General features: G+C 39.7%; 2 protein-coding genes across 3 annotated transcripts; one reads left to right on the top strand and one right to left on the bottom strand.

Annotated features, from left to right (window-relative positions):
* Positions 1–13,076: 13,076 nt before the first annotated feature.
* LOC139862622 (dnaJ protein homolog) lies at positions 13,077–16,180 on the bottom strand. Of its 2 annotated transcripts, XM_071851237.1 has the most exons (7): positions 15,892–16,180; positions 15,038–15,209; positions 14,804–14,945; positions 14,452–14,728; positions 14,164–14,362; positions 13,726–14,073; positions 13,077–13,190 (listed from the first exon to the last, which is right to left on the bottom strand). In XM_071851237.1, the coding sequence occupies exons 1-6, from the start codon at positions 16,039–16,041 to the stop codon at positions 13,751–13,753; spliced, it is 1,263 nt and encodes a 420-aa protein (XP_071707338.1). In that variant the 5' UTR covers positions 16,042–16,180; the 3' UTR covers positions 13,077–13,190; positions 13,726–13,750. The 2 variants fall into 2 exon arrangements, with proteins under 2 accessions (XP_071707338.1, XP_071707337.1); XM_071851236.1 differs by lacking the exon at positions 13,077–13,190 and having other exon boundaries at positions 13,615–14,073.
* A 2,103-nt stretch (positions 16,181–18,283) lies between these two features.
* Positions 18,284–21,200, top strand: LOC139861482 (glycosyltransferase BC10-like). The gene is made up of 2 exons (XM_071849877.1): positions 18,284–19,438; positions 20,853–21,200. Exon 1 carries the CDS (start codon positions 18,398–18,400, stop codon positions 19,421–19,423), a length of 1,026 nt encoding a protein of 341 aa, XP_071705978.1. The 5' UTR covers positions 18,284–18,397; the 3' UTR covers positions 19,424–19,438; positions 20,853–21,200.
* The last annotated feature ends 178 nt before the right edge of the window (positions 21,201–21,378 follow it).

The raw sequence follows: 21,378 nt of genomic DNA, 5'->3' as shown, positions 1-21,378 counted from the left end.
TTTTTGATCTTCATGCAGGCTTGGAATCTTTTAACATTCGTAGATGTACCGCGTAAGTAATGCGTTCAAAGTCTCCTTGTTGCCTTGCTTAATATCGTGACATTCTATGTGCGTCTTTTTCTGCGGTAATAGATTTTGAAACTGCAGCAAAAAAAAATCGCGCAAATCTACGAAGCCAATGATACTGCGAGATTGCAAACTATGGAACCATTCCCTTGCTGACCCTTGCAAGGCCATGGGGAATACTCTACACGCGACTGGTTCATCCCAGTTATAAGTGCTCACAACGCCTTCGAAGCGTTGTAGAAAATCCAAAGGATCAGTTAGACCCGAATAGACTCCCAGAGTTGCCGGCACGATCGGCGGAGAAACAATTAGATAGTCAGAAATATGCTGGGCAAACTTGTCCGCAGCAGTAGTGATTTCTGTTGCCTTCTTTGTGCGAGTATCTGCATTCTTCGCACAAAACTTGGTAAGCATGTCTTGCAAAAAGTTTGGCTGATCAAACTTATGTTGCATTGACTTTGGCGAAATGCTTCTGAAAGCATCCGCCAAAAAATTCTGGGCATTTTCTCTGCGAGCAGCGTCAGATGCATCGCCCTCTTCCCCATAGCGAGGGAAAGGTGTTGGTGGTCGCTTTCGCTTAATTTGTGGATTTTTAACAAACTCTTCTACGCTGTCCGAATCATCAGAAAATTCGCACTCTTCTCTTGGCATTTTTTCCATTTTTGATTTATACACAGAGTTCAAATGAATGCGATCTTCTGCATTATCACTATCACTATCATTATGCTCAATAACTAGACGATCAACTTGTGATCCTGAATCATTCAATGGCCAAAAGTAAGTGCGCGGTATGCGACATTCACAATTACGCTTAGCATCTCTCTTAGCTTGCTCGATTGCAGTACCAACAATCTTGTCAGTTCGTAAACTAGATTTTCCAGCCAAAGCTTTTGGTCGCTTCCCATCAGCGGTTATTTCACTGCGATTTTGTAGCAAATTTCTTCACGCAATCATTTTTTTAGCAGCAACTTCTGGCTGCGAGTCACTAGCATTGTTTTCAGCAGATGTTTTAGCGATCGGATCTTGAACCGATTTTCCCGCGGTTATACTACCATTTGTTTGTAATGGAAATATCACAACATTCTGCGAATCACCAGGCAGTGCATCAGCATTCGCAGAACCACCAGTTTGCTTTGCATTTGTCATCATGATTGTCGAGTAGATCGACTGATTGCGTATTGTAAAAGCACCTGCAATTCATCACAACAAAAACACGATTGCATTTAAACCGTCAAATTAATTGTTTAACGGCACGAAACAAAAAAATTTCAGGTTAATTTGTAAAACGTGTCCCACGGATGGCGCCAATTGATCAATCCATAATTAATGATGTTACTTAATTACGGATTGAGTGCAATAAGATTGTAATGGAGGATGGAATGTTTGATGATTATTTTGGGCCCCGATGATCGTCTTTCACTTTAACTATCAAGTGATCAACCACCCCGACCCGGTCTTGATTGTTAATTTGCTTAATTCACCTTTGCGCGGTGTAAAAATCCCTTGGGCAAGATCACAAGTGGAAATTACAAAGGCTTAGGCAAAATGGCAGAGAATCAACAACCTATAAATGAGAGGCCAATGTCACAATCCAACAATTTTATGGCCCAACCCACTAAGTTTATGGCCCAATATGTGAAAATCAAAGAAGGCCCAAGAACCTCATGGAAGTTCACTAGAACTTTCCCATGAGTTCTTCCATGGAATGGTATAGAATGTCCATGGAAATATCTAGATACATGAAGCTTCTAGTTCTTAGATCTTAGCCATCCATTGTATTTAATCCTAGCCATCCATTTTGTGATATGAGTAGTATAAATAGGGGTGGCCTCATTTGGCACAACACACCTCAAATCTCAAACATTCTCTCTTGTAAAGCATTCTCAAGCAATATAAGTATTTTCTTTAATTCCACTTGTTCTATAATATTTTCTCTTTTGGTTACTTGAATCGTTATAAGGTCCGAGTAAGGCTGACTTAGTAGAGACTAAGTGCCGCACGTGAGCTTATCGAGATAAGTCCGTGACATTTGGTATCAAGAGCAAGGTCGATTCAAGGAGATGGCAACCGAGACCGAGAAGAATGTGAGCGCAACAAGTGGTGTGATGGGTGATGAGACTCGTGGTCGGGTAGAGACTCGCCATGGAGCCAAGAAGAACCGAGGTACGTCCAAAGACTTTGTCACAAACTTAGACAAGAGGATCATGGATGTAGAGACATCCATGGACGACGTGAAAGCAAAGGTCGAAGACGTCCACCAACATTTGGATGGTTTGGACGGGGACTTTGACGAACTGAAAGATGATTGCAAGAGTGCAATCAACGTGCTAGACGTTGATATGCGACGTGAGATCCATGACTTAAGGGGTATGCTCATGGGTGAGATTACGAAGTTGCGAGGCGAAATGGAGGGGGAGGTCTCCACTATTCACCAACGCCTCGTGGATTTACAAACCAACATGAACTCTTGTTTGAGATTCATGGCTAGTGGGGGTAGCAACACTGGATGCAATGATCCGAAGGTGGACGTTCCCAAGCCGTCACCGTTCGTGGGGAAGCGGGAAGCCCGAGCGGTTGATGATTTTATATGGGAGATGGAACAATACTTGGAGGGAGTCAACATAGTGGATGATGCAATGAAGATCAAGACGGCAACCCGTTACCTGAAGGATACCGCAGCGTTATGGTGGCGTCGTCGATATGGAGATATCGAGAAAGGTACGGTTACTATTGATACTTGGGATGATTTCCTTACTGAACTTAAGAATCAATTCTACCCCAAGAATGCTCAAAAGGATGCGATGAGTCGTCTACGTAAATTACATCATTTCGGGACGATTCGGGAGTATATTAAAGAATTCACGAACCTTAGCCTGGAGGTCCCAGATATTCCCGATGATATTCTCCTCTTCTATTTTCTCGATGGTTTGCAACCTTGGGCTAAAACGGAGTTGGAGAGACGAGGAGTCCAAGACCTTGCCACCGCTATTGCTCAAGCGGAGGCACTAGTCGACCATGCTAATAGGAAAGATTCGTTCAAGTCAAAAGATAAGAAGGTGAGCCATGAGAAAGGTGGGGGAGATAAGCCCGCCCAATCAAGGAATAATAATACACGTAAGCCACCAACCGGGAATAACAAGAGCATAAAAACTTCTTACAAGAATGATGGATGTTTCATATGCGATGGACCTCATAGAGCCCGAGATTGTCCGAAGAAAGCTAGCCTTCATGCTATGGAAGCTCAAAAGGCGGGTTGTCAGGATGAGGAGCGGTGCATAGGATCAATGCATATCCTCAACGCAATCAAGGCCAAGACGGAGATACCCAAGGTAGTGGCTAAAGGACTCCAATTCATAGATATTAACATTTGTGGAGATCGGGTACGAGCTTTGGTGGATACAGGAGCAACTCATAACTTTATCTCCACCGATGAAGCCAAAAGGCTAGGACTTAAGGAAACAAAAGAGAGTGGCATGATGAAGACGGTGAACACGAGTGCCAGGCCGATTAGTGGGGTGGCTAAAGACGTATATGTGAAGATTGGAGAATGGGAAGGAATGATTGATCTCTCAGTCGTGCCTATGGACGACTTCAAGTTGGTACTTGGGATGGAGTTCCTAGATAAGGTACGCGGTTTTCCTATGCCGTTCGCTAATTCACTGTGTATCTTGGATGGTGAGAAGACTTGTATGGTGTCAACCGAACGTGGAAGCAAGAGTGCATCCAAGTCACTTTCGGCCATGCAATTCAAGAAGGGGTACAACAAGAATGAGACATGCTATTTAGCGGTAGCAAAGCAAGAGACGGTTGAAGATAAGGGAAAACTAGAGGTACCCAAGGAAATTGAGAAGGTCCTTGATGAGTTCAAGGATGTCATGCCCAAGGAGTTACCAAAGAAGTTACCACCTAGAAGGGAGGTTGACCATGTGATTGAGTTGGAGCCGGGATCAAAACCACCTTCCAAAGCCCCATACCGAATGCCACCACCCGAGTTAGAGGAGTTGCGAAGACAACTCAAGGAGTTGATGGATGCGGGATACATCCGACCGTCAAAATCCCCGTATGGTGCTCCGGTGCTATTTCAAAGAAAGAAGGATGGGTCCTTGCGGATGTGTATAGATTACCGAGCACTCAACAAGGTAACTATCAAGAACAAATACCCAATCCCACTTATTGCTGATTTGTTCGATCAACTTGGGAAGGCGAGATACTTCTCCAAGTTAGACTTGAGATCGGGATATTATCAAGTCCGAATTGCCGAAGGAGATGAGGCTAAGACCACATGCGTGACGAGGTATGGCGCTTATGAATTCCTAGTCATGCCCTTTGGTTTAACCAATGCCCCTGCCACATTCTGTACTTTGATGAACAAATTATTCCACCCGTTCCTCGACAAGTTCGTCGTGGTGTACTTGGATGACATAGTCGTGTATAGCGACACCATGGAAGATCATGTGAGGCACTTGAAGCAAGTATTTCAAGTACTAAGGGACAACGAGTTGTATGTGAAGCTAGAGAAATGTTCATTCGGATTAGAGGAGGTGGATTTTCTTGGACATAGAATTAAAAATGGGAAGTTACTCATGGATGGGGCTAAGGTCAAGGCAATTCAAGAGTGGGAGGCACCAACGAAGGTGACTGATTTACGATCTTTCCTTGGTTTAGTAAACTACTATCGTCGTTTTATCAAGGGATACTCGGCGAAAGCGGCTCCATTGACAGAATTGTTAAAGAAGAATAAAGCTTGGTTGTGGGATGAGAAATGTCAAGCAGCATTCGAGGAGTTAAAAGGAGCTGTCATGGAAGAACCGGTGTTGAGACTTCCGGATGTGACCATTCCGTTCGAGTTACACACAGACGCATCGGACTTTGCTATTGGAGGAGTTCTAATGCAAGAAGGTCACCCAATCGCGTTCGAAAGTCGAAAACTTAACGAGGCGGAAAGGAAGTACACTGTGCAAGAGAAAGAGATGACAGCGATTATTCATTGTTTGAGGACATGGAGGCATTATCTTTTGGGATCAAGGTTCGTGATCAAGACGGATAATGTGGCAACGAGTTATTTTCAAACCCAAAAGAAGTTGAGTCCCAAACAAGCTCGTTGGCAAGACTTCTTAGCCGAATTTGACTATGTGTTGGAGTATAAGCCTGGGAAAGCCAATGTGGTAGCTGATGCCCTAAGTCGTAAGGCGGAGTTTGCAGCGATCACAAAACCACAATTCTTCCTTCAAGATCGTATAAAGGAGGGATTAGAGCATGATTCTATAGCCAAAAACCTTGTTGGATTGGCTCGAGATGGGAAAACGCCAAGGTTTTGGCTCAAGGGTGATCTATTATTCACCAAAGGAGACCGGTTATATGTGCCTAGGTGGGGTGATCTTAGACGGACAATCTTGAAGGAGTGTCATGATTCAAAGTGGGCTGGTCATCCAGGTATCAAGAGGACACTGGCATTAGTAGAAGGCACTTATTATTGGCCAAGGATGGAAGACGACGTAGAGACGTACGTGCGGACATGCCTAATATGCCAACAAGACAAGATAGAGCAACGCCAACCAGGAGGACTATTACAGCCGCTACCTACACCGAAAGGACCATGGGAGAGTGTTTCCATGGACTTCATTACTTGCTTACCCAAGTCGGAAGGGTGTGGGAGTATTATAGTCGTGGTAGACCGGTTTTCTAAGTATGGTACCTTCATAGCCGCATCATCCGAAGTTACCGCAGATGAAACCGCAAAACTATTTTTCAAGAATGTGGTGAAGTATTGGGGGATACCACATGTGATAGTAAGTGATCGAGATCCGAGGTTCACAGGGCGTTTTTGGACAGAGTTGTTCAAGATCATGGGGACGGACTTGAATTTCTCCACGAGTTTTCATCCCCAAACGGACGGACAAACAGAAAGGGTGAATGCACTATTGGAGCTCTATCTTCGACACTATGTAAGTGCAAATCAACATGATTGGGCTAAGCTCCTTGATATTGCTCAGTTCTCTTATAACATGCAAAGGAGTGAGTCCACGGGGAAGAGTCCTTTTGAGTTGGTGACAGGACGCCAACTTTGACCCCAAATGCTTTGGCCGCTTCATATGATGGAAGCAGCCCAGCCGCTTATAGAACGATGAAGGAGTGGCACGAACAAGCCGACTTGGTCCGAGCATCACTAGATAAGGCGGCCAAGAAAATGAAGAAATGGGCGGATGAGAAAAGGCGACATGTTGAGTTCAAAGTTGGGGACCAAGTGATGGTGAAGCTTTTACCTCAACAATTCAAAACATTTAGGAAGGTGCACAAAGGATTGATCCGGAGATATGAAGGCCCATTCCCAGTAATTGGACGTGTTGGGAACGTATCTTATCGAGTCCAACTACCGCCCAAGTTAAAGATTCATCCAGTCTTCCACATAAGTTTTCTAAAACCTTATCATGGGGACGAGGAAGAACCAGAACGAGGAGTTTCCAAACGAGCACCAATGGCAGTTGCGACTTCGTTTGATCGTGAGGTGGAAGATATCTTGTTACATCGAACGGTACGAAGACGAGGTGTGCCGAGCTATAGAGAATACCTAGTTAAGTGGCGTAACTTACCCGATAGTGAAGCAAGCTGGGAGGCCGAAGACCTATTGTGGCAGTTCACAGACAAAATCAAGAAGTATCACGAGGATCACACGACGAGGACGTCGTGAGCTTAGGTGGGGGAGAATGTCACAATCCAACAATTTTATGGCCCAACCCACTAAGTTTATGGCCCAATATGTGAAAATCAAAGAAGGCCCAAGAACCTCATGGAAGTTCACTAGAACTTTCCCATGAGTTCTTCCATGGAATGGTATAGAATGTCCATGGAAATATCTAGATACATGAAGCTTCTAGTTCTTAGATCTTAGCCATCCATTGTATTTAATCCTAGCCATCCATTTTGTGATATGAGTAGTATAAATAGGGGTGGCCTCATTTGGCACAACACACCTCAAATCTCAAACATTCTCTCTTGTAAAGCATTCTCAAGCAATATAAGTATTTTCTTTAATTCCACTTGTTCTATAATATTTTCTCTTTTGGTTACTTGAATCGTTATAAGGTCCGAGTAAGGCTGACTTAGTAGAGACTAAGTGCCGCACGTGAGCTTATCGAGATAAGTCCGTGACACCAAGCTCTCTATTTATAGTATTCGAGATATCCGCGGTCTGCGAATTTCCTAACCGTCCGCGGAAACTCAGCGGATTAAACCGCAGTCCTTTATTTGTGCAGATATATAGCTGCTATTCTTATTTTCAGCGAATATTGCATATCTTGACTTTAAAGTCCGCGCAATTCTGCTTTTGGCCTGTAGCAAACAAAATATACATATACAATGCTATGTATATGATCAGGTATAAAACCACTGGTACCACTCTTCTTCACGCCTCCGACACCCTCGGAAACACTCTTACTCTTTTTGTTCGAAAGCATCGTATTTTCGGACTTCCGCTTACTAACATCGGAACCACTCTTCTTCAGGACAAGCGTCTCAAAACCCTTCGCCATGTCAAACAACTCGTCAAAAGTTTTCACCGAATTCCTACTAACCTTTTCTTGGTAATGATCGTTCAAGGTTCGATAAAAGTCTTCCTTCAACATGTGGCTATTCCCGACATATTCCGGGCAAAATTGGGTCTTTGATAAGAAAATTGATTTGAGAGTGTTTAAATCCATTGACCCTTGCCTCAAAGCACGCAACTCGTCTTTAAGCTTAGAAAGATCGGCCGAAGTTCGGTATTCCTTGAAAAATTCCGCTTTGAACTCGTCCCATGTGAACTCCATACATTGTTCCTCACCATAGAGTTGAATTTTCGCATCTCACCACAACTTGGCGCCACCCCTTAGCATACTGCTACCATACCTCATCTTCTTATCGAGAGGGCACTCACTAGTACGAAAGGACCCCTCCATATCGGAGATCCATCGAGCACTCTTGAGTGGGTCTCGTTCGCCCTCAAAAGTGGGAGGTTGAGTATCCTTGAAGTTTTTGTAGTAGAAGTCTCGCTTTCCCATATTATCTTCGTGAAGGACAATCTTAACTTGTTCCTTAACTAGATCAACTACTTGCTCGTTAATCGAATCTAGGAACATCTTCCTAACGTCCTCTAGAAAGGCCGCACGAAGCCTTTGTATAATGGCCTCAACCTTGGCCGTGAACTCGGAGTCTTCGCCTTGATCATCATTATCATGTCCGTTCCTCATCTTCATTCTAAGAAATGAACTCGGTTAGGAACGCAACACAAGTGAATTACATACACCGCCAAGATCTATATTCACAATCATATAAATATGCCACCGTTCGTACATCCCATCTAGTTCACACGCCATGCCGAGCTCATGAATACAACAACCATCTCGCTAGATGCTCAACACAAAACAACATGATTAGTAACAACATAACCAAAACATAGCTAGTTCACCTATTCTCTAAGGCACTAACTAAAACCCGAACCGACCCGTAATCCTACAAGTCCCGCAACAAATAAGCACACACAAAAAGTCTAAGTCTAGGCGCCTATCTCAAGTCTCCTAAATCCCTTAGACCATGCTCTGATACCACTTGTAACGACCCAACCCGTTACCAAACCGAAAACGCGAAATAATTTTTTTTATGCAATAAGGGTGCGCGGCGCGCAACCCCATCTTTGCGCGGCGCGCACAAGCCATTTCAGGTTCTGTCCGGATTTTCCATTTTTCGTTTAATGATCTCCCACTTCCCGACACTTTTAGACTAAACGCTTTTCACAACATATTATAATATGTAAAACTAACACGTTTCAATAATAAAACAAGATTTACGACATCGGGCCCACATCAGCCGTTTTACGACTTTCGTACAAAATACAAGTTTTCGACTACATGAGTTTAAGTTCCAAACAAAACTAAGAGCATGATGTTTGGGGATAAACTACCCAATCCTAAGTCGAAACCAAAAGTAATCCAAGCAAGAATCAAAAGGGAAATCGTCTAATCCCGAGCATACCCTTGCCACATCCGCTTCCGAACCTAAAAATGTAAACAACGAGAGGGTAAGCTAATGCTTAGTGAATGCAATACTTATATGCATACATACATAATTTAATCACTTGCATACACCTACACAAACAACACAATATCATTAGCAAACCGCAATAAACGTATAATCGTACATACAATAAGTCAATACCATTAGCATATAGACCTCAACAATAATACGTGCCAACAACAAAATACGTACAATGCTAGTGAAACTTACACACCCCAACATACACAATGTCGACATTCGACTCGATGGTGGCCGACGAAGAGCGGTAGGTCAAATACGTTAACCACTCACCACCCATCGCAACGCGTACGTGGCCGACAAAGAGCGGTAGGTCAAATACGTTAACCACTCACCACTACGCACCATGAGGCCGACGAAAAGTGCAACCGAAACGTTAACACTTACCTCAATCACAGGGATGACTGACGAAAAGTGTAACTGCTTACCATCCTATGATAAGTGGCCAACGAAGAGCGGATCCCTAAACGGATAACACTCACCACTTACCTCAACACACATATGTGGTCGACGAAGACCGATAGGTCAAACATTAATCACTCGCCACATAACCAAACAAACACATGTGACCGACGAAGAGTGATAGGTCAAGGATTAATCACTCGTCACATAACCAAACGCACACATGTAGCCGACGAAGAGTGATAGGTCAACCATTAATCACTCGCTACATAACCAAACACACACACACATATGTGACCAACGAAGAGCGATAGGTCAAACATTAATCACTCGTCACATGCCACACCTCCAATCGTGGTCGACAAAGAGTTATTCCTTCCGGATATCACTCACCACATATCGCAACCAAATATAGCCAACGAAGAGCTATCTACACTGATATCACTCACTATATTTTCCAACCCAATTGTGGTCCCCGAAAAGTGAATCCTAACGGATGTCACTTACCACGCCGCACACAAGCAATCAAATTATATACATAAACGTATAAATATTCCACTCACCTTGATTACTTGAAGAGCAATCCCGCTTGAGCTCCTAAACGTCCAAATGCAAATCACCTAAGTAATTTACAAACAAATAAGCTAAACACTCTAGCTTATGCCCAAAACACCATAAGTGCAATTTCGACCCATTAGCACTTACTTCCACTTTGACCAAGTCAAATCTCCCCTGAAAACCCTCATAATCACAATCGACTAATGATTATGTTCCAACAACTCATTTTACTCAAGGTTTCATCATCAAAACATATTACTTGCATCAATTTACACAAAATCCACTTTGACCTAATCTCAAGTCAAAACACCCCTTTTGCAAGCTTACACAATTAATCACTTATAACCTAAGTTAACTAGTGATATTAACACCCGAACATGATTATCAACTAATCAATTTCATCATCCAACCCAAAATCCACCAACAATGGTTATCAACACCATTTACTAGCTTAATCACCCATTTATCAACTAGTGGGTTTACTCAAGAACACCCAAATCAAAACCCTAATTATGAACACTAATCAAACTATGAAAACTCGGAGTTAGAACTTACCAACACTACCACAACGTAGCTAGGAGCGAGATGAACAACTTTAACACTCGAACTTTTGATCGATTCAAACTCCTTCTTCTCCAAATCAAGCTCTCTCTCTCTCTCTCTAACACTTTCTCACTCTAGGGTTGGAGGTTGAAGATGAGAGATTGAAGATAAGATTGTGGACTTGAATGAGTCCACCAACCTGCCATTTTAGTGGCCTAAAACCGACCCTCAAGTGAAAATACCAACATGCCCTTCATTAAACTTAATTAGAAAAAGCAGAATTCTGTAGCAGGAACAGTGCGCGGAGCGCACCCCTGAATGTGCGCGACGCGCACACACTTAAAATCAGTCTGTGAGTTCTAGTTTAATACAGTTTGATTATTCGACGTTTATGTACACATGTACACTTGGGTTTAGGGTCTTACAATCACTGAAACTGATACCTTTATTGATCTGATTAACCAATTCCTCATTATCATTCGAGTCAATATGCAATTTGGGTTCAAATTCATCACCAACCTCATGAACCCATAAAGAAATTTTTCTCTTATCTTTTAACTCAACCACCACCTCTCTGTCAATACAGTTAGCTTCAAATACCTCAATGAATACAAACATTGAGGCAACTTGTGTAAGATCGTATGAAACTTTAGAGATAAATAGGACATCTCCTAAACATTTAACCACCGCCGAGACATTCTCCATTCCACCATAGTCCACTGGAATGCCTGCAACTTCCATCCAGGTTGCCCCCAAGTACCTACCACGTCTGTCACACATGGAAGTAACTCGCAAAAACTCACCATTATTGAACCCCATAGCTGGACCATGGCATAATTTTTGAAAACTGTTATCATTAGCACATGTTACTACAGCTCCATACTTTCCCCAGAAGTATATTTTATCAACCAGTGCGTTTCTTCTACTAACCCATTCAACAAGCTTCTCTTTATCCAAATCCACCTTATCAATAATGAGGACCGACCTCACCATGGCTTCACTAATTTCTTCATTAGGTTGAATCTGAATGAGGTTACCATTTTCGTTCCTATGATGAAATTCATTCCTTTGTGGTTCATTAAAGTGCCCCCTTCTATTCGATTGTCTTGGAAATTTGTTGTGAAAATTCTCCTTTGAATTAGCCGGATTTGATTCCTTAATAAACTTTGCAAAGCCCATTCTTAATCTCTTGCCATGTAAGATCTTACCATTCATGGAGGAGACCGCATCCATGGCTTGTGTGTGGTTAGCAAATTTGATGAATGCATAATTTCTCCCATTACGCCAAGCTATATTTTGAATCCACCCTTTTAACACGCTTATCTTCATTGTTTGTTGACGTGTGTTGATCTCCATAAACTCAACGAGCAGGTACATTCGCCTTAACAAGGGAATTTCTTATGACAGCCTCGGCATAAGAATGGGCTAACGGCGAGGAATTAAGTTGTATAGTGACCGGAAATTGAGAATGATTGGAAACGGAAACGGAGTTTGGAATTGGGTATCGTTTTTCTACCTTTATGTTAAATGGGCCTTATTATTATAATGTGTTCAATAAATTAAAGGTGGGCCAAATATATATTAATAAATCACTACTCCGTAATAAATAAATCTTCTATCTTTATATATATTGAGTTCGAGGTTGGTAAATGAGGTGAGTAAATTATTCTATAATAAATTTTGATCCCTTAAAATATTTGATTATTCTATAGTTTTTTTTTTTTTAATTATGAATTTTTTTTATTAATCTAGATTTTATTATTTTTTTAATTAAAAAAACTAGTAAATATTTTTTTTAAGACACTAAAAACTGACACACGAAACTAACATTGAATGAATTCCTCTCTTTTATCAATATTAGCTTTTCAGTGTCAGTTCATTGAAACTGACAAGCTTTTAGCATGAATTAAATACTTGTACCGTACAACTTAATGCATAACAAATAATGAATTTATTAAAAATATTCGTCCATTCTCAAGTCGAACATTTAAAGCAAACCAAGGCATCGTTAAAGTGCATCATGGTTGTATCAAACTATGTTATCGTTTGAAAAGTCAAAAAATCGTGTAATAAAAAGTGAAAGGGTTTTAGAGGTCTCGGTGTCCATTTCTCGGTGTTCATTTCGGTGTCGAAAATTGACACTGAAATTGACTAACAGTGCGTAAGATGGAGGTGTCCACAGTGTCCATTTCAGTGTTCATTTTTAATTTTTTTTATTTTAATTGATTTTTAATATTTTAATTTTTAATTTTTTAAACTAATTATTAATATTTATATTTTACATAAACAATTATTTGTAAATAAAAATAACAAAAAATATATAAAATAAACAACTTTCATTAATTTAAAACACTATACAATTAAAAAACTTAAAAAACTACACTTGATTAAATTGAATAAATAGATTGGCCCATGTTTTTTTATTGTTTTGGCCCATAATAAAAGCCCAAATATAAAACAAAAAATTGCTCCATTTACCAAAACCTAAAAAACATACTCCGTATCATCTTCTACATAGCACCATCGCAGATTCAAAGCTTCTTCAACAATGCAACCTGCAAAAAAAAAAAAAATTAAATCCAAAAAATAACAAATGGCAACGGCTATAAATTCCAAAATCAAAAGGGCAACGGCTAGTTTTCACCACCGTCCGTGTCTCAACGTTGTAAACCGACGGTGTAACCGACGCCGTCCGGGTGTCCACCGACCGTCGATTCCGGCGTCGGTTTAAGGTGGACGGCGAGATTGATTGAATGACACCGTGTGCTCTTAAAATAAGTAAAGGGGAAAGGGTTTTTAAAACTACGAAGACTGATTAAGCCCGTACATCCAATATCATAAATACCAAATTTTGTCTAATGTCAATTAGGGAGTAATTGTTTTTAAAGATGCACTCATAGATAGGATCGCACGTTTACCGAACCGAATCATTGACACCCAACTACAAAGTCAGCAATTCTACTCACTCACAAGCCAGAATAAAGCACAACCAAAACAAAACAAGTCATAAATGAGTAAATTATCCATCCATACATGAGTTTGCAATACCAATTGACACATATAGCAGTATAAAGAAAAAAACACAACTACATTATTGTCTACTGGTTTGAGCCCATTATTGCTGTGCGCATTGCACTCTCTGAGCTCCACCAGGCATGTCTTCGTCTTCATCATATGCTTCTTGAGCTTGTTGATGCTGCTTCCTTCGCATCTCCTCCTCAATGTTAACATCATGCAGAGTTGTCTCCTCGCATTCATCAAGCTCCATGTCAGTCATCTGCATAGACGGCTTAGGCGGCAGCACCGCCTCTAACGTCTTGCACTGCTCCGGAGACAGTGAATCTGGGAACTCAACTGTAAAGTGGATGTACAGCTTACCCTTCATGAAAGGCCTTTGGTACATTGGCATACCTTCATCATTTATTGCCTTGAACGAATCTACAAGAACATGAAACCAAACAATCATGATATAATTATACTATGTCACATGGAAATATAACAATTTGGCGAAAGAATTAGAGAAATTACCAGGCTTGACAATCTCTCCGGGTTGAGATTTGATAAGAAGCTGCCTGTTGTCCAAATGGGTCAAGATAAACTGGAAACCACACAGGGCCTCGGTCAAGCTCAATGTGTGCTCAACAAATAAGTCATCACCCTTTCGCTTGTACTTCGGGTGCTCCTTTTGTTGCAATACGAACACAATGTCACCTGTAACTGTATCAGGCTGCAAACAAGAAAAACAAAGCCAATAAACCCTCGTATGTTCACACAAAAAACCAACAACAAATAGATTAAGACGGCAAAAAAGCTTACAGCTTCGTCAGCTTCTCCCGGGAATGTAATCTTTTGACTATTCTGCATACCCTTTTCAACATGGACTTCAAGCACCTTCTTTTCCTGTACAACCTTTTCACCCTTGCACTGTGTGCATCGATCCTTATCGTTAATGGTTTCTCCAGTACCCTTGCACTCATTACAAGGATGCTGCATTTGCTGGACCATAGATGGGCCAAGGTGTCTGATAGTAACTTTCATTCCAGAACCTTGACAACCAGCACACTTCATTGATGCACCTGACTTTGAACCCTTCCTGCAATATTAAACTTGCATTAGCACAATGCAAAATAAAAATCAATAATTATACTGAATTCAGATAATAACTAACCCCTTGCACTTAGAACATAGCACGTTTCGCGATAGAGAGAGCTTTTTGGATGTTCCATTATAAAGATCCTCAAGGGAAACTTTGAGAGGATGAACAACATCTTCTCCTCTTCGTTGCCTTCGTCCCCTGCTACCGCTACCACCTGCAAACAAAAGATTTCAATTTTATCAAACACTAATTACAACCCCATAACAGCCTAAAACCTGAATTGGAATAAAGGCAATAGGTACTCACCACCAAAGGGACCACCACCGCCACCAAAGAAGGATTGGAAGATGTCAAATGGGTCATGGCCACCACCTCCACCACCCATTCCTTCCTTCAATGCATCCTCACCATACTGATCATAAATCTCACGCTTCTCTGGGTCACTCAGAACCTCATACGCTTGTGCGAGCTCCTTAAACTAAAATAGACACAAATTTACAAACATATACACGATAAACATACAGATACCTGCCAAACACACCAAAAAATTGCACAGAAAAGAAACATAACTTACAGTAATTCTTACATCAAAAACCATATTTCCCCATTACTGATTAAAAACCTACTTTATTAGTTGAACAATCCACTATAGACAATACTAGACAAGCTTCACAATTTAAAGCCTTGACATTAGTAATCAGTTAAACCTTTGTTAACAACTCCTAATATAACTTGATCAGTCTGACAATTTCATTGACCAATTCAACATAGTGCATATCAGCATTATAGAATCTATACATTATATAAAGGCCGTGATGATTATCCTACATGTCAACAATGATTATCCTACGTGTCAACTTCTGGTTAATTCATAATCTAGGCGTTATTATTCAATACTAATGTTTTCGATATAAATCTTATCAGTAATAAAGGATTTTTTTATTGTAATTAATTGTTAATTGTAGTATGAACGATTCTGTTTAAATAATGTTACATATAAACATTTAATAACATGAGTTAATAGCAGATATCTACTTAATTGTTAATTGAAGTATTTATAATGTATTAGATTCCATAATTCAACAAAAAACACAATAGAATTCACAAAGCAATTGCAAAAAAATATAAGGAACGTAATAAATTAGGGTTAGAGTTAGTACCTTTTCAGGATCACCACCCTTATCAGGATGATTCTTAATAGCAGCTTTGCGATAAGCTTTTTTCAAATCATCTTGCGAAGCAGTTTTAGGAACACCAAGGATCTCGTAGTATTTCGTATTATCGCTCTTTTTAGGTGCTCTTCCAAACATCCTGTTATCCTAATTCGATCTTCAATTACAAATCAAACCAAATCGGATCGGGCGCGAATCGAAAAAGGAATGTAAGATGATGATCTCGTGTTTTTTTTTGTGATCGTCGATTGAGAGAGGGTTTGGAATTTGGGGGTTGATGGTTTGTTTGTGATGTTATATATATGGAGAGAACGAGGTGTATATATGGACGGTCCAGATTAATTTGATTAGTGATGCAATATACTCGTAATATTTAAGAAGGCTCTAGAATAGTCCGTATGCTTCTTCTATGTGCTTGCCTTTTTTTAACAGGTCAACTCCGCCTTTCACGTATTCTTATTCTCGTCAAACAATTACCACTGGATCAAATTTGGGCCTGGAGTCAAGTGGGCCTATATCAGATGCCACATAAACAATAAATGAGGCATAACAAAGCTTGATGGGCTAGTTTGTTGGACAGACATAAAGATGACCATGTTAACCGATCGATCTACTCATAAAATCAGATATTCAAATCTACGTGCAGATTAGCCCAAAAGCCCAATTAAATAGTTAGAGTTGTTTAGTTTTGAGTTGTTTGGCGATATTTTACTATTACTATTACTATATTAGACAAAAATGATGAATAGTGATCAACGATATTTTCATTATTTCACTTTTTTTTTAATTTTAAATAATTTTCATTACACCAATAAAGCTCCCTACACTTTTTTCAAAAATTCAAAACGACCCTCCAAATAGGGAGGTAAACTGTCAAATAACCATTTTCATAAAAAATCTTAAATAAACTCCACCCAAATATTCAACGGGTCTTATCTTCTCGCTCGCAACGAGTTAAATTTTTCCGACACCATCGTTAAACTCGAAATAATTTTAGGAACACGATGTCACTAACTATACGCAAAACGGACGCTTTTTAAAAAACGCTAAATATTTGAGGTACTTTCATACATGTTGATTTTGCGTTAAAAAGTCGAAAATTCCATAACGATACGCGGAGATGCACATATATTGTTAATTTAAAATAACATTTAAATCTTTCGTTGGTTATACCTTTTAGTTCGACTCGATTCAACGACATCGTCGTTAGCCACGAAATAATTTTACAAACTAAACGCAATAAAATATATTGAAAACCAAACTCCCGGCGCGAAGCGAGAGCTCGAAAACTAGTTGAAATCTAATCAATCAAAAGCGTATGGGCATAAATTAAATTTTATAACTCAATTAAATCGTTACTAAGCCATTTCTTTACATGACTTTTGTTTTTAATTTTTTATTATTTTACAAAATTAAGATGACTTAGGATAATTATTTTGGTATTTGTTACGACTTAGGATAATTTGTTGCTAATCATTTGCCTACACACATCTGCATAAATATTGAATCCGGGGAAAGGTAAATTTCAGCCCCACACATTTGTCGATGCATGTGAATTAAGGAAAAGAAATAGGTTTGGTAGCAACAGAAACGTCGACCACAGTGGTGGTGGGCTTTCTGCTATCCGGGGTGGTGGGTAGATTTTGATAGACATGTAAAGAAGTAGGTGGAAAAGCTTTTGTAGATGGAGGCCGTGGAGAGGGGTATTTGAAGAAGTAGATGGAGAAGCATCCGGAGATGAAGGGGGATAAGCATTTGAAGAAGTAGGTGATCAAGCGAGAGTAAAGTTGCTTTGAAGTCAACATTAAAAACATACTTAAAGAACCAATTCGAAGCTGTCACATTATCACCAAACCTATAATCAAAGGGAGTTAATCCTCACACACATTGACGATACTTAGTATAACTCAAAGGGGTATTCACCACACCTGAATTTTACGAGAAAAAAATTTTACACTAAAAAAAAAATTCCTAAAAATAAGATTTTTTTTTTTTTTTGTGTTTACCCTTCCTGACAATAAAGAATTTATTTAATTTTTACACTCGCCCCATCTGTATTCAGGTTCATGTTCCGTCACTGCTCACACACCACTTTTTGATCCATGTACACATAATTATCTATTTATACCTTTAATTGTATATAAGTTCAACTCCTTAGATTAATCTTGAGGTATAATTGTGAGTTCACGAGACAATATTGTACATAGATCAAAAAATGATGTGTGAGGATCAACTCCCATAACCAAACCTTTTCAAATTGAATATATGTATAATTTAAATTAAGTTTTTTTCACAAAAGGGGAAAAAACAAGTAATGGGGTGATTTAGTAATATACACCATAATGTGAGGACTAACTTTGAAAACATTTCAATTTCCTCTCGACCTTACAAAATACTCGTAAAGCAGAAAGTACCACACCGTCACCACGACATTTAACACATCCGTGTTTCCCTCCTTTTTCTTCTCCGGTACACCGGAAAATTCTGTAAAGACATGTTTAACACCCCCACTATATTCTCACTCACTCTATTACTTACACTCCCACTCTTATTCTTCTATTCATCTCATATCCTTCCTCCTAAACACCCCCTTATTCCACCACCAACCCACTCTTCACTTTTCCGGCGAGCCATCCTTTCTTCCATCCACCCACTCACTGAGTCAACTCGCGCTAACTCACCACCCAAAATCGTCTTCCTATTTCTCACCAACACCGATCTTCACTTCGCACCTTTATGGCAAAAATTCTTTAATCCCAAACACCAAAATCTATACAACATATACGTACACGCCTACCCTTCTTCCGCCGTTAAAAACCCCGGCGGCGTATTTCACAACCGTTTCATCGCCGCTAAAAAAACCCAACGTGCTTCCCCTACCTTAATCTCCGCCGCACGCCGTCTCCTTTCGGCCGCCATACTCGATGACCCGTTAAATTACTATTTTGCCCTCGTTTCACAAACTTGCATCCCTTTACATTCCTTTCATTACACTTACAAAACCCTTTTCCATGATTCACATCAACCCACTGAGTCAACTCGGTTAAGTTACATCGAGGTCTTATCGGAAGAACCCCAGCTGTGGGACCGGTACAACGCCAGAGGTGAAAACGTGATGCTGCCGGAGGTACCATTTGAAAAGTTCCGGGTCGGGTCGCAGTTTTTTATTTTGACCCGAAAACATTCGTTGATGGTAGTTAAGGAACGGAAGATGTGGAACAAATTCCGGCTGCCGTGTTTAAACGTTGAATCGTGTTACCCGGAAGAGCATTATTTTCCGACGCTTTTGTCTATGAAGGATTTGAAAGGTGTTAGTCAACATACGTTGACTCGGGTTAATTGGACTGATAGTGTGGGTGGGCACCCGCATACTTACAACCCGACTGAAGTGTCACCAGAGCTAATTCGGACTTTAAGGGTTTCGAATACGAGTTCTTCGTACTTGTTTGCGCGTAAATTTGCGCCGGAGTGTCTCCCGGCGTTGATGGAAATGGCGGATGATGTCATTTTCCGGGAGTGAATCGGGTTGGTTTAGGTATGTTTATTTTTGGATAAACGTTACTTATCTTTTTTGGCAAAGTGGACCTACACATTGTTGACTTTAAGCGTAAAGTGGGTCCAGTTGATCTATGCACCTACGCTTTCATCATGCATATATGTCCATCTAAATCTAAAAAGGAATTGATATTTCTGAATCACTATTTAATAAATTTACTAAAATACTTTTAAATTAAATTATGGATTACACAAATCTTTTGATAAAATACAGTAGGGTACTTTTGAAAGATAACATAAAATATGTATGGATCTGTAAAACTTTAAGGTAAAATATTCTAAAAAAGTACTGTATTTGTAGCATGAAATGTTAACCTCATCCTCATGTACTGCGTTTAAGGGTAGCTAGGATAGTTTACTAGTGTAGTGGTTTAACTACTAAACTTTAGGCTAACGTGTATGTTTGAATGCTTTACACAAAAAATATTTGAATTAAAACACTTTTAAAACTGCTTATTGAAGGTTTCGCTTTTAGATGACTCATGATAGGCATATAATAATGCCAAGTACACCTGTCAATTTTGTGAATCTCAACGAATATAAAATGTTTATGAAATATTATTATTCATGATTCATGATTCATGATTTTTTATCCTGTCTGTAATTTTTTATTGTGCCCGACAATAAAGGGATGTTATTACAATTTTTTTAAAGAAAAATTAACTCATGTATCAAATGGTTTTTTTTTTACATGGACTTTAACTTGAACTCATAACCATCACGTTACCGTCGATCAGGGTCATTTGTTACCTGCAGGTCATATTGGTATTTCTCTTGCATTGATTTTCGATATAATATTGATTACGAGTGTTAAACGATTGAAAATTTCAATGTTGTATGATAGAGGGTCATTCCTGAGAATTTACGTACCTAGAACGATGTGAAAAAAATATCCACCTCATGTCCTAACGAATAATATAAGCTATTTAAAAAAGAACCTTAGGCTCTAACCAGTGGCGGAACTTGAACCCGACCACAGAGGGGCGAGTCTAAAAATTTAATAAATTTATCATTGTCAGCAGGGCCAAACACTAAAAAAAACCTTATTTTTTTGGTAAATTTTTTTTTTTAGTGTACATTTTTTTCCCCCTTAAATCTAGGGCGCCCGCCCCTGGCTCTAACTATTAGTTATTTAAAATATGCCCAAAGGATGCCAGTTTACTTTGCTTTTTTTACACATTTGATTGTTGTTTTTGGGCTTGTTATGCTTCGCATTTCGCTGTTTATGTCGTGTCTTCCTAGTTCCCATGTTTTTCAAATCTCCACTTGTGTCTGTATATATAAAAAAATTGGGCCTCTGAAAACTTTGTGTACCGAGCGGTCGATCGTTTTGTCCCCCTCTGGGCCACCCATTATGATTCATAAAGTCTAATTGTGTGTATTATGTTTGGCAGGTTTACGCTCGATCATCGTATAAAAAGGGTGTTCGTGGAGGGGTTTGGTTTTAGATGAACAGTGTGAAGAATAAGGATTCTAAGGTCGAATTCTAGGTGAACGAACAACTCAAGCTCACTCTTAATTGTACATATCAGCTTGTGTGTTATCCAATTCGACCAAGTCCATATTTAATTCTCCATATCAACTTTTATGTATCAAGTAATTAAACTAGTTACCTACTTATGAAAAAAAAAAAAAATAGATGGAATGTGGTATTTGGTGTGTGGTGATTGTTTGCAATTTTTTAATGTATGTGAGACTGTGAGTGCTTAAATTTATGAGTTAATTAACAACCATTAAGTTGACTTGTGGGCGATTATAAAAGTTGACTTGATGAGGGCCATTAATTGATTTTGGAAAAAAGGAGAAATCTCCCTGGGTTGTAATGTCTTTTTTCTTCCATTAACTCCCAAGTAAAAGGATCTTGTTTGGTTTTTAGTTTCATTGTGGTCGATAGTAAACCTATTATTACCATTATCATTA

Source organism: Rutidosis leptorrhynchoides, chromosome 8 (genome assembly GCF_046630445.1).
Source record: "Rutidosis leptorrhynchoides isolate AG116_Rl617_1_P2 chromosome 8, CSIRO_AGI_Rlap_v1, whole genome shotgun sequence".
Taxonomy (NCBI): domain Eukaryota; kingdom Viridiplantae; phylum Streptophyta; class Magnoliopsida; order Asterales; family Asteraceae; genus Rutidosis; species Rutidosis leptorrhynchoides.
The sequence above is the reverse complement of the archived record's forward strand: the minus strand, read 5'-3'. Positions and strand labels throughout refer to the sequence as shown.